The 14,870-nt window shown below is 36.8% G+C and overlaps 1 protein-coding gene across 2 annotated transcripts in view; it reads left to right on the top strand.

The window, feature by feature from the left end:
* dclk1a (doublecortin-like kinase 1a) overlaps positions 1-14,870 on the top strand; it is an 82,207-nt gene that overhangs the window by 49,875 nt on the left and 17,462 nt on the right. For both annotated transcript variants that reach the window (XM_072264276.1, XM_072264277.1), the window contains exon 12: positions 336-449. In XM_072264276.1, the coding sequence (XP_072120377.1) occupies positions 336-449 (114 nt within the window). The remainder of the gene's footprint in view (positions 1-335; positions 450-14,870) is intronic.

Genomic DNA, 14,870 nt, shown 5'->3' on the forward strand with positions numbered 1-14,870 from the left:
TGAAATCTATATTATCAGAATAAAAATGCCCTTTTTTGTACTAATTGGGTATAAGGTGATGTAAGGCATTAATGTTCAATTTTTGGCCTATTGTTGGACAGTATAATAGGATACTTTAATCATAAGCTAACTGTTCATTACCTGACTTGCTGATGGCATGGTTACTAAGTTCCTAAACTTATATTCTTTACCTGATGCAAAATATTTAAAAAGAACTTGCTACTTGGATCTATATGATATTAGATTAAGATACTTAGAAAGTCTCAATAAATGTTCAAACAGATATTTTATACTTAATGGCTTATTTTATGTTTGTTTTTCTTCTCTTTGTTTAGGATGATGGATTACCAGAAAATGAGTATCAGCTCTCAGTGGCAGGAAAGTTACAGAAGCACTTCAATACAGGCCCCAAACCTAACAACACCACGGCTGGAGTGTCTGTGATAGCAGTAAGCATCAATAATTATTAATCATTTAAGCTCTTTCAATGAAAACACCAAATCCAATTTTATAGCGATCTTGATCAAAATCCAAAGACACCCGAAGTTTCCCTTCTGTATGCACTGCACCGAGTGCCTACTTTTCTCTATCATTCATGCCCCAGCCACAGAGAGAGAAAATATAGAGTGAAATTCAGGGAAACCATAACACACACCTCTTAAAAGAAAGGTTGCTTTCTACACAGAGATATAAACAGGACACTCCCCCACCCTGATTCACATAGCTTCATACAGTTTCTGTAGGCCAGCTAAATGGATGCTCGATACCTTTCATGCATTTACCATTTTACTATTTCTATAGGATGCTGAATGAATGAAAAAGCCCTCCATGACTGGTCCAGTAGGAATTGCATGGAGGGCGGAGTAAAGAACCAGACTTGAAAGATTGTTGTAATTTTCTGTCATCATGTTCTGTTGTATAATTTACTCAGAGAGGCAGACAGTGGCTGATCTTAACATATGTTGGCATGTGGAGTTGTGACAGAGGCTCAACTGGAAAAGGCTGCATCAGGAACTCAATCTACTTTCTTGTGTGAAAGATGTTTCTTGCTTGTGTGAAAGATTTTGTCATGAGGCCACATGTCTTAATTTTAGCATTTAATCCATTTATATGTACAAACTGCTGGGTTTCCAGCCACTGAAAGTGAGGAAGAACTGAATTTTAAGAGAATTGGATGAATTTATGGACTATTTATGCACAAGTGGTAAAAGGAATTTTGCTCCATGTCCAAAAAAAACAGGGTTGCCTGGTAGACCCCGCACACCCAACCCCAAACACAAAAGGACTGGCCTTCTGCGCCTCTCCATTAATCCAATTACCTCTCCTCATGCACAGCATCAGCAGATCTTCAGAGAGCAACAATTGGTTTGGGCTGAGAGGAGGACCTTTACTCCCTGACCTGCATCTTATCCCACAGCCACTGACAAAATGAACAAAATTAGACCCCACACAAAATGTGAATAGCCCAGCTCAAAGCTACACTGAACTTACAGTGCCTTGGAAAAAGCATTCAGCCTCCACAACTCTTTTCACATTTTGCTGTCTAGTTTTCTAAATTTAAATATACTGAAGTAGGAATTTTTTGAGCAAATCTACAAAACGTTATGTGAAATCAAAAGAAAAATTACAAAACCTGTCCACAATTTACTGAAAATTAAAAGCCAAAATTGTGGGGCTGATGAAGTATTTATCTCCTTTGTTTACTACATTAACTTTCCTCAGGTGCAATACTATATATTACCTTATCAACTCACCCAATTTGTCAATGTAGAAAATTGGAGGATCGCCTGTTTCAATGAATTCATAGGAATAAACACTCCCGCTCTCTGTAAGGTCCAATGGTATGGTCGATTTTCAGCAGACCAAACCAAAATGAAGACAAAAGAGCATTCTAGACAAGTCGGGGAAATAATAATAGTGAAGCACAAATCTGGGGAAGGGTGCAATACCATCTCAAAGGCACTGAACATGCCTTGGAGCTCAGTGCAGTCCATTGTGAGAAAGTGGAAAAAATGTGAAGCCACAGTCTCACTGCCTAGCTCAGACTGCTCCTCTAAACTGAGTCACCAGAGAAAAATTGCACTTGTTAGACGGACTACAGTGATGCCAACAGTCACTCTGAGTGGGCTGCAGAAATCAGTGGTTGCGACTAGAGATGAAGTTCATAGCTCCACCATTTCTAAGGCTTTACGCAAAAAGGGTATTTATGAAAGAGTGGCAAGGAAGAAGCTCTGACTTTAAAAAAAACATATCCTTGCCCGTAAAGAGTTTGCAAAGTGTAAGGATGTGGAAGGGAGATCTTGTCATCAGATGAGACTAAAGTGGAAACTTTTGGCCTCAACATGAAGCGGTACGTGTGATGTAAATCTGATACTGCACGTCAGCCAGGTAGCACCATCCCTACTGTAAAGTATGGCGGAGGTTGCTTCATTCTACAGGGAGTTCAGCAGCAGGGGCTGGAAATCTGGTCAGAATTGATGTGAATGCTGCTAAACACAGGGAGGTCCTGGATAAAACCTGCTAGTCTCTGCCAAAAAGCTTAAACTGGTGAGAAAGTTCATCTTTCATCAGGACAACAACCCAAAGCACACTGCCAGAGCAACCGCAGAGTGGCCTCAAATGAAGAAAATTGATGTCCTTGAGTGGCCCAGTCAGAATCCTAACCTTAGCCCAATCAAACATCTCTGGCAAGACCTCTGGATTACTCTCCACCACCACACTACAACTAATCTGGCACAGCTTGAGCGATTTGACAAAGAGGAATGGGCAAATCTTGCTCCATCACACTGTGCAAAGCTAATAGAGATTTATCCAAAAAGACTACTGGCTGTACTAACTGTGAGAGGTGTTCAAATAAATACCGAGGAAAGGGAATGAAAACTTCTGAACTACGGACATTGCAGTCATTGAATTTTTAGTTTTTCATGCTTTACAATTTTCCCTGTGTTAACATTCTCATTTAAGTTGATCAAAATCCTTGGTTGTAATACCCATTTATGTGAACAAAGGGTTGGGGGTGAATACTTTTACAAGGTATTGTATTACTTCAGAGTATCCTGATCTTGTATCCACATTCTCTGTCCTCCCCTCTTACTCTCCACTCAACAAAGCAATTGCTGGAATAACCCTAGGAGTTGGAAAATGGGAATTACTGAACATTTAAAAGAAAACTTTGACCATTTTATATAAATATAGAAGTGTTTTATAATTTCCACTAATTATATTTTATCGTGCCACATCATTTAGACCATAAGACATAGAAGCAGAAGTAGACGACTCAGCCCATCTAGTCCGCTCCACCATTCCATCATGGCTGATTTATGATCCCTCTCAACACTTCGTTCCTGCCTTCTCCCTGTAACTTTTGATACCCTGACTATCCAAGAACCTATCAACCTGCACTTTAAATACACTCAATAACTTGGCCTCCACAGCTGTTCTTGGCAATGAATTCCACAGATTCAGCATCCTCTGGCTAAAGAAATTCCTTCTAATCTTTGTTCTAAATCGACATCCCTCTACTTTGATGCTGTATTCCTTCATCCGTAGACTCACCCAATATAGGAAACATCCTCTCCACATCCACTCAGTCTAGGTTTTTCAATATTCAATAGGTTTCAATGGGATTCCTCCTCGTTATTCTTAACTCCAGTGAGTACAGGCCAGAGCTGTCAAATGCTCCTCTTGTATTATCCCTAATACATATACTGTATGTATATATACTTACATTATCCCTAATACATGTACTGTATACATACTCGGATATTAAATGAACCTTTGAACACTTTAATTCCCAGGATCATTCTCGTGAACCTCCCCTGGACTCCCTCCAATGCCTGCACAGCTTTTCTTAGATAAGGTGCCCAAAACTGCTCACAATTGCCATTAGATTGCACAGTCATTTGCTCTCTTTGTCCTTTTACCAATCTACCTGAAAGAGAGTGGAGATAGCCCATGAATGCATTTGTGGGTGATGTCATTTGCACTGTGTGAACCTACAAAGAATATATTCAGCCATTCCAAGTTCTTCCTGTGTTATGCAAATTTGTGGCAACCACGTGATAACATCATCTGGGCACCATAAAAATATGAAGTGCGCTGAACTTGGATTTCTCCAGAAATTCATCTTGGAACACCACAGATATTGCTTCAGTTCGGGTTAATTAGTAGGAAATACAGCAGATGGTTTAAAAGCAAAAGTAACACCAGTAGATAGACACACAAAACAAGAGCTTAAAATAATACCAGCAAATATGTTACCTAAATCATATTCATATATTCATCTTCTACAAATCTTATATTATTTAGATTTCTAAATACAAAGCTTAAAGTTCAAGGTGCATTCATTATCAAAGTACCTATATGTCACCGTATACAATCTTGAGATGCATTTTCTTGCAGGCATACTCAGTAAGTCCAATGATCATAATAGAATCAATGAAAGGCCGCACCAACAGGACAGGCAATCAGTGTGCAAAAAAGGATGGAAAAGTGGTAAAACTGCTATTTTATTGAATGCTGCAAGATGTTTATCTTTTAGTGTATAAAATACAGGAAGCTCCAATGATAATTCAACTCATCGAAGCTAAATTCATGATTTTTGGTTTTGGTTACATTGTGAATGTGTTTCAGGATTTACATAATGTAGATTATGGGAAGCTTTCTAAACTGTGTGTGTATGTGTGTGTATATATATATATATATATATATATATATATGAGGCAGTGTGATAACATTAGAAAATGATACATCTTATTTGTTGTGGTTCAGCAGATGTACAGTTTACCTATAAGTGTAGGTACAACGACTGACACCATGCATAAAGACTCATCTATAGTACCAGTGAGCTGTCATGTTGTACTTCAATATATTAGTGATACATTACACTCCACAAATATACATGAGTGCCAGCTAGGTGAAATATCAAATTTTCCTTGTAATTATTTTGTTTTATTCACAAATTCAGGAAGTGTGACAGAGTGAGGGATATGTAAACTTTGAATGTCTTTCCAGTGTTCATTTTGTTCATAGCCTGAGCCTGAGATTTGTGCTTGATGTCGCCACTTACTATGAGTGGCACTGAAACAAATGCAGTAAACACTGCAGGTGTGTTGTATCTGAGAAGAGAATATTTTAATGTTTTGGATAGTAACCTTTTGTCAAGATGCATTACAATCAATAGGATTACAATGCATTTCCATTATTTTCTACTTTAAGACTTTTGTTTTCACTATTTTTCTTTCTGTGTAACTACTTAAAAAGGCAAGCTAATTTCTTTAGATTTTCCATCCCTGCTTGTGGAAAATCATTGGCCTCTTTCACAGTTTGCAGTTTGGTCAGGGGTAGGCTTTAGAGTTTTTCCAAGTAGTTAATTGCTTGTACAAAACTTTTGCACATTTCTCCAAACCCACTGACTATAATTGGGCCCAAGCAGTCTTGGGTCAAGTGACCAAGATCTACTGGAAATTAATAGTTGCCCACAATCCTGTGGGGGCAACTTGCCTTTGAATCATAACAACAAAAGTCTTTATCATCTCTAATTCTGCTCTTGTCTCAATACAATGAATGTAAATTTGTGTCAAGCTGAGTTCAGGTAGACTCCATTCATTGAGAGCATGTCTAAAGTCTGGTCAACATGATCATCTCTTTTCTTTTGTAGCAAGTGACAAATCTACTTGAGTTAAGAAAGCCTATAGGTTCAAATCTGGAGTTTACCAGTTCTGTAGTGGTCTGTGGCCTTAAATGCAGGCATTGTCCCTTGGTGGAGCCCCACCTTCAGGCTGTTCCATTTGCCACATTGCCTGAGTCAAGCTGTCTCCCATCTCCCCAAATCATTGAGCCCTCTACCATAGATTCAGGATATGCACCACCACACAGCCATCGGAATGCACCAATATTTCACATTCATATTCCAGGATGTCCATTGTGTAAAACCTCTGCTAGAACTCAGGAACATTATTCCTCATCCTGACTAGTGTCAGAGGTTCCTGCAGCTCACTTATCACTCAGAAGCTCCAACACTTAATCAGTTCCAGTCCAGTTACACTCATCCTATCCTCTCCATAATTCAGCAAAGCCAAACATGATCATTTGCCGCTGCCCCTTGACCCATCAGACTAAAAGGCTGGAGAATGGCAGGACATTTCAATGCCCATGCTAATTTGTGTTGTATGGAAACATTTCAATCCAATGATAGAGTACATACAGGCAGGCACTCAATAGCGATGCTGATTCAGTTTGCATTGTTTGGGATTTATTTTTTAAGAAGTGGTCTGCATTTAATCAGGAACTCAACTGGGTATGATTACTTCATTTATTTATACAGAGCTGACCTCGTCCAATTTGACTCAAGGCCAAGGGCTGACTTTTCTCAAAACCATTACAACCTGAACTTCACACATACAGTAGGATCCCAAGGGGGTGAATCATATTGCATGGCTTTAATTTGAAATGAAGAAATTAGCTGTTGGATTTCAATAGGAACTACATTTCATTCTGTTGACTGTAACGCGTTTTGGGATGCTTTGAGTCAATGAAAGGTGATGAGAGATAGCACCATGGCACTACAGGTAATGTGTCTGCTGTGACAAGCATTGAAACAACCTGTATGAAGTCTGAATATTCTCACTGTGACCATGTAGGTTTCCTCCTATATCTCTTTCACCTTAACCAATTGGCTCCTGAAACTTATCCGTAGATGACTGGTGAGAGATTTGAGGGGTTGCAGTGAAAGGGTGAACATGTTTTAGTGAATAAAGTGGAAGAATGGGATTGATTGGAGAACTGGTATAAACTCGCTGAGCTAAATAGCCTCCTCTCATGGAGTAACTAATATGATAGATGTTACTGCATACTTTCTTTCTCTTTAAAAGTGCCTTAATTAATTGAGTGGAATTTTGTAGTGTTGATTGGAAGTTTGGACCATGACCATAAATACATGTTTTACTTCCAATTGGAGTTTCCAAAACCATGTTTTGATTTCTACTTAAATCTTAGTTTCAATGATATGCTTTCTTATGGACTCAAAGCCATGTCAAAAGTTTGTTGTGCTATTATTCAGTCATTTTTTTCATTGAGAGATATTTGCAATGAATATAAAGTTTTTCAGGGGAAGCAAAGAAAGAAATGAAGCATTAATTCAAAGAGGAAAAAAGGTATTTCATGGGGAGAATTCTATTTTCTAATTCATGTGTTGAAGAATTTGAGAAAGGCCATTCATAACATTAAAAATTTTAACACATACCACAAATAGTCTGTTTAACTTGTATGCATGTAATCTAAATTCCTGTGTAATTACAAGCCTTTATATCAGTTTCATTGTCCTTTGGTAGCACTGTTTATGTCTGACGTTACAGTAAATTTATTTTACTAAATGGTTAATATGACCACATTTGGAAATTATTAAAGTTAGACTAGTTTGGAAATTCAAATCAGCATCATTGTTACAATTTGATTTTCAACAAAGTCAAAAGTCTCCATGGCAAAATATCAGGATACAGTCACAAAACAGTTAGGAATTTACAAAGTACTATAATTTTATTTGGGAGAGTAATTGTCTTATTCATTTACTATAGACTATCTATCAGAATTATTATTTGAATTATTAATCTCAAATATCACAAAAATCATATGGTAATTGATTTTTTTGCTTTAATCTCATTATGCTGAAGATAGTAATTTTCCCATTTGAATTGCTTATTATTTTACTCTGATCGTTTGTATTCTCCATTTTCTATCCAGAATATAAATGTATGAGATACTGCTACATTCCTAATGAATGTTAGCAAATCAGTTAGGATGTTGTTTGTACATCATGATAGCTGATAGGCACCTAAAAAAGCAACTGTTTAGAAATTTGTATAAGAATAGAAAATGCTAAGTATTCTAGCACTTTTTATTTTGTTTCAGGTTTCTAATGATCACAGTAGTTTGCCTTTGTGTACCTGGTTAAAAAGAGTAACCTATTTTCAAATTTGTGGCAAAAGGTGAAAGGCAGTAATTTACTGGTAGCAAATAGCACAAGGTATATGGTCCACAATAACCTTCTAACATAATAAAGCATAGGATACACTTAAAGAATCCCATGGTGGGGAGAAAAATCCTCTGATGAGCCAACCCAAAACGTGTACCATTTTATCCCCCAGAGGATTAGAAACAAGACACATTTGCCTAGCAGCTAAGATAATGATGTCTGATATGAGTGAAGCAAATTAAAAGAGAAAGAAGCAATTTCAAAGAGAAAAACTGTTTAAAATGTATTTCCTGCTATCCCACTGAAGTATTCTTGATATTACAAAAATAGAGTCACTAATTTTAAATACACCCTTAATAATAATGTGAACATTTTTTATGATTTTAAACATCTTGAGTTATAAGTTTATAAATGTACACAACTTGCAATTACCTTGAGCCCTAAGTGAATTTTACTGCAGATGAAAATAGTGCATTGAATCATCTTATGACTGAATAGGTGAATACACCCTGTTGTATGATTACATTTGCTGTTTAGTTTTTGCTTAATTAAATTACCTTGGCCAGGAAAACAGCAGGGACCGGTGTCCTTGACCTAGAGTGTGGAACAAACTGGCCAGGTTCCTCCTTGTCATTGCTACTTAGTAATTCAAATTGAAAATGGCTCTGTGTTGATGTCAAAAGAGGACAAAGCAGAGCTTTGCCGTGATGATCATGTGATGATATTTTTGAGAAGCAAGATGAAAATTAGAATTTTGAATTAGTATTGGAAGGTATTGGCCATCTGTGCACTATACCCCAGCATAAATATTGTAGCAAGGAGTGGAGGAGGAAAATAAAAAGAATATTATAAACTGTATGTAAAACTGCATGTTAACCTGATAAGTCAAAAATCAGTTATTGAAGTATGGAGTTGAAGCAAAAAGGAATGAGTTTTAACCCAGATATTAATTAATACCCATTTTGTCAACAGTTTTCTATTTAGTGTTAAGATCTGGGTTCGCAGTTTAGTAGGTAAATACATGTAAAATATTGTTCCTACCCTGTGCATTATTTTATCAGTTACTTTACCAACATGTCTTAAACCCCACTTATTTAACTTCACTGTGCATTTTGCATAATAACAGACTTAATAATAAAATATTATTATTAAAGGACCCTTAGGCATTCAATTTAATGCCGTAGAATTTATTTTAAAAATTCCAAATGTAATGAAAGTAATGGATGCTGAACCATTTAGATTATTTTCCGGAACTTTTTATCTGGCTGTATGTTATTGAAGTTTAACAGTTTTGAATTTGAAACAATCCGTATATTACCAGATACAATTATGCAATGGTTTGACCTCGGGGTGAGCATAGGACTTCAATCAGATATGTTGCCTTTGACATGTTCTATGAGTTGAGAATAACCTTTAACCTCTAACATATCCTGTGAGGTCAGTCATTTCATTTGGGGTCAAGCACTCAATGGCTAAGGTTTCTAACAGGATATGCTTGGTCATGTGGAGCTATTTTCTCATTGTGCAATCTTAGAATATTTTTGCTTTCTGGATCTCTTAAGCCTAAATTAAGTTTTCTAAAATATATAATGACCACCTAAATGTAATAATGCGAGCATCATCTTTTTAAGAAGAAGTCCAGGAATTTAAGTGAGTATAATAATAGTTATTGGAACAAAGACATTGGCAATTGTTTATCTGTTTCCAGTCTCGGTGATTTTTCACTGTGGAAAATATTATTGCATATCTGACATCATCAACTAACTGCAGGAATGTGGTGTTCCAAAAATAAAGTTTGTATTTTGTAAATTCTGAAATTTCTGTTGTACATATAGTCTTCAGACTTTCTAAGAAATGCCAAGGTTTGTATTAAATCCTATAGTAAATAACAATTAGTATTCTTTTATAGTGGATTTATAAAAAAAAAGTAGACATGCATAAAAAGTCTATACAGGAGTAGTATTAGTGAGGAAGCATGTTCATAAAAATCAGCTCACCTCATTATATTTGTGCAGTTGTTCCTTTAGAGACCATTTTTGTGCTTTTCATAAAATTCAGTAAAGTTGATTGTAAGTAATGGGTATTTATAAATAACATAAAGAAGAGTACTTTAAACTTAAGCTAATCGTAGAAGATGTAGCGATAATATCCTAAATAGCCATTGGAGGGATTTTAAAACACTTAGCACAAACTAAACGGCCACCAGATGGCAGCGGTTGACAGGAGAAAAGGCTTTCAGCTTTAGAGGAAGGAAATGGATATGATCAAATGGAAAACATTGGTTTTTATCTTAATGGCTGTTGCCTTTAATAAAAAATGGTTGTTTAGGTAACGTGTAAGTATACCATTTACAAAAGGAAGTGTTACATAACAGTTCCTAGAGAGAATCTTTACCAATGGTCCAGAAATAGCCTTTTAAATAAGTCTGTAACAGCATTCTTCAAAAAAATTCAAATAAGCCTTGTATTTTGAGTCCAATTTAAATAGTGAGCCAAGAAAAAAAATGTTTTCAGTCAAAGTGGACCATGCTTATCACGGTAGCCATTTTCAGGAAGTGCTGCATTTATTAAAATAAATAATGCATTTAATGCATGAACCACCAACAGCCATTTTAATGATGTCACCAATGATATGAGACAAGCCTTCATTTGTTCAGGGCTGCTGAGATATAATTTTATATCTTAGGCTTTCAAGAGACAAAATAGTATTTTGCAAAAGGAATGGTTTGTGTGTGTAGTTTAAAAAAAGATGAGTTGTGTATGACAGATTTCTTTTTGAATTCTAGTACTATATTGAATCAAATATTTGTATTTAATATGCTTTTTTCCAAAATATATCATGTATTTTCTCTGCTGATTTATATTGAAGAACATCCAGAAAGAGAAGAAGCCAACTATTAATATAGATTGCAAATGATTTTAATGAATACTTTCAAATCACTATCTGATTATTACCATACCATGTGCAATCTTTTAAAAGTTGAAACAAGTACTGAAGAAATCAAGTTTGGATGGGTGGGTCGCATAGTTAGATGTGTTTAAGCTCGGTAAGGTGGGTTTTGTAGAAATTTAGTCACTAAAGGAGATGTTATAGTGAGACGAGGAAACCATGTCCAGTCATCTCAAAGAGTATGACATTTAGCAACAGCACTGCTCTTTGCCCAACTGTTCAGATCTGAACCAGCATAACAAACCACAAGTGCAGCAAGTAGATTGGAGTAACAAATAGCTGTTAAACCTCAAAGTCATGGCCAGAACGTTAGAAGTAAGAGAGCTACTGTTGTACTAACAATAGGAGTTTTGTATTTGGTAGACGAACATAAGCTTGCCAAGCACTAATTCTCTTTACTCCAAGAGTCCAATGCAGAATGATTTTTGAGCATAACACTAGGGATATTATAGAAGATTTTATAATGAACAATATGCTGTGAATAGATGAAGTCAAAAAATTAAGTAACCATACATGGAACTATAGTCAAAAAATTTTATTATATAAAAAGGAATGATATTTTGATCAATTAATTTTTTTATCATTTTAAATATGTGAAAGCTTTAAACAAAGCATTCATGAGTACCAAAGCTAAATAGGTTAATCTACATTAAAATAAACAAAATTCATAGATTTTGTCTTACTTGGAACTGGGTAAAATGGTATGCAGTATGCTAAATCAATCTAGTGCTTGTGATTGACTCTATGGATGATAGCCTTTAACTGGTTTTAATACTGCAACTTATTACATTACTATGAATACTGCATTTTACATGAAGCTTGCATGTTATTTTTCATGTCTGTTGCAACATTGAGACGTTCCCAAACCTGCAATATGGCCTAATTTTTAAGTTTTATGGTAAAATGTTACCAGGCTATAGTCTGTAGCTTTATATGAATTAGTAGCTGGCTAGTCTCAACATGGGTCTGTTGGGTATGGGATCGCAATGGCAATGGACTGAGTTGCCGATTTCTCTCTGCTCAGCTGGACCAGGGGTTTACCATCAACCGATCAGAGTCATTGGACTACTACCAGCAACCAGGAATGTATTGGATAAGGTATGAAATGGTGCAGTGCCAAAAGTCAGTGTTTCCATGACAACGTGCTGGCAGTCTCCATTAACCTTACTTCAGCTGTCAGTTATGCAACTAAAGCTGTGCCTTTGATTTATCCATATGCTGCTTTATCAGTTCATCGTAACAGACAAACAACAAATCACTCATCTTCATTCTCCACTCGTGCATCATGCCATCATTGTAAGCTTTTACCCATTCATTGTATATCAGTTTAGCTTAAATTTTCATCATTTCACATTTAATCTTGCAAAGTAATACAGACAGGTTTAAAAAATACATCATATTTGTATTGCACTGTTTGCATATGTGCTTTAGGTATGTATAAAATCTATTTAAATAGATCAAGCATGATCTGATTGAGTCACGCACTAAAGTAATGTCTTCTGTTTTTAAACCTTTATCAGTATCACACATTCCCTTTGGGGGGAGAAAAATCAGTGTTCATGTTAGTTCACCCATACCTTTAACTATTCTAAACTTACAACAATAATAACCTCCCCCCTTACTTTTCTTGATTTCTCACAGTCTTCAAAGTTAACCTAATCTTCCCCTTCCTCGTCTTCCAATCACTCTCCATTGTCATCTGGGTGAGTGGGAATGTACTTGGCTAATGCTGTTCTTCCTGATGCTCTCATAGCCAGGGAATGGCCTTCCATAAGTACCCATCCCACACCTCCATTGATGGCTAAGTGGCATGACTTAATTTCCTCTTATTTGTCATCTACATATTGCTGAAATCATACAACATTCTGATTCCCCTGCTCCTCAATGTACCATGACAATCACCCTCAACCCTGTGCTTGATGATCTACAATTTCCAGAGGTATCCTGACAGCATCCAGCTATTCCTCAGTTGTCCAATCTCTAAATTATTAGATGGCTTGAATGGCATCTAGTATGGAATGAGCAAAAAATTTCACCTGCTGAATGTTGATAAGGTTGGAGCCCTTGCCTTTAGTCGCTGTCACAGACTCTGGATCTCAGCCACTAGCTCCATCCCTCTCACTGGAAATTTTCTGAAAGCTTTATTTGATCCTGAGATGAGAGTTGAGCTACATCTTTGCACCACAACTAACACTATCCTTTGTAACTTTGCTTCAGCAGGTGAAACTCTCATCTGTTCCTTTCTTCAACCTCTGACCCTATATTTCAATTATGTTAGTGGCTGGCCTCCGCTGTTTTGTATCCTGCAAACTTGAATTCATAAAAACTGTCCAAACTCACAACATATCCCATCCACCCACCATGTTAAACCACAATGGCTCCTGGTTAGATCATGCGTTGATTTTAATGTTCTCATTTTTGTGTTCATATCACTCCCAATCAATGCAACTTCCAGCCATAGAATAGCCAAATTCTGCCTGGGTGATCATCGAGTTTATTCACTGCACCATTGGCAAGCTTGTTTTAAACTGGAAAAGCTCGTAGCTCTACATCTCTCCCCTTAAGCCTCACTGCCAATCAACTCATTCCTCCTTACGCTGCTAGTGGGCAGCAGTGAAGGTCCTCCATCTCTGGTGGCGCTCAGGCCGTCCTTCATCATGTCAGTAATTTCCTCTCGGTTTTCACTACTGTCAGTCATGCAAGTCCTGGGTGGAGGCTCACAAATACTGTCACACTTAGATGTGGAAGGATTGTTCATTGCTGTTTCCTTAACAACTTCGTTTTACCGGTCAGGGTGGTTAGCTGGTCAGCTGAACCCCTGAACCCGGAGGACTACTGGACCACTCTTAGTCTGGTCTCAACCCTTTGACTCGTTTGGCAAGGGCAAACAACACCTTGAAATTATTGTATGCTTTTAATGTAGTGAAGCATCACAAGGGGCTTCACAACCCTTCCAAGAGCCAAAGTGTAAGGCCTTGACTGCAGCCAACATAGCTCTCCAGATCATTGAGGCACACAGGCCTCCAAACCACAAGGTTGTGCTCCTCTTAGAGGCCTCCTTTAAGAGCCCTTTTAAAAGCTTCCTCTAAAACAAGCCCCTTGTGGTGCTTCACAACATTAAAAGCACTATATGGTTTCAAGTTGTTGTTTTCCTACATTTGGGCTGTAGAATGATCAACACGGCCGCAGCCTACAACTCTTATTTTAATTGGCAGTCATGACTGACAGTTATCCAGCTGTAGAACAGCCCATCTGAAAATTGGCTCACCCCCAAAATTTTACTTTTTTTCTTGGTCTCTCTTGGAAAGTATTTCTTTCCATTGTCCAAATACATTCCTTCCAGTTAAGTATCATATTTGTCATGATTAGTTTTAGTCACATGGGAAAGAGAAATGATGTAAGCCACAACTTTTCCAAAATTTGTTTCATGATTACTTGTAAATGGGCAAGAAACATTTGTACAATAGCCTGCAGATTTTTTTTTTAAATTTTTCTTCCCCCTTCCTTTGATTTGTTTCACGTGAGACTTCACTTGTTCAGTTCAGCATTGATACAACTGAGGAAAACAGATTGAAATACCTAATTAGAAGTAAAACACCAAAAAAAAAATCCAGAGGTTAACCAGAGAGCTGCCCATTTTGAAGACTGAAGTAATATTGAATATAGTCCTATTTCTGTAAAAGCAGCATTTTTCTTTTTTAATGTAACCAGATTATTGTTCTTGAATGGACATTTGATGAATGAGATTCTGGTACTCTCAGGTATCAGCCAAACTAAACCACTGGTCCGTGACAATATAGAATGTCAGAATTTTTATTCCCAACTTGTAGTACAACATATAAATAATAAAAATTAAAGTAATAATACTGAAGCAAACACAGATTACACCCAGCTATAACTACTGGGGATCCTAAAGAAATAAAGAAAATCAGAATTAAGGAAAGGGAAC

This window comes from Mobula birostris, chromosome 7 (genome assembly GCF_030028105.1).
Source record: "Mobula birostris isolate sMobBir1 chromosome 7, sMobBir1.hap1, whole genome shotgun sequence".
Classification (NCBI taxonomy): Eukaryota; Metazoa; Chordata; class Chondrichthyes; order Myliobatiformes; family Myliobatidae; genus Mobula; species Mobula birostris.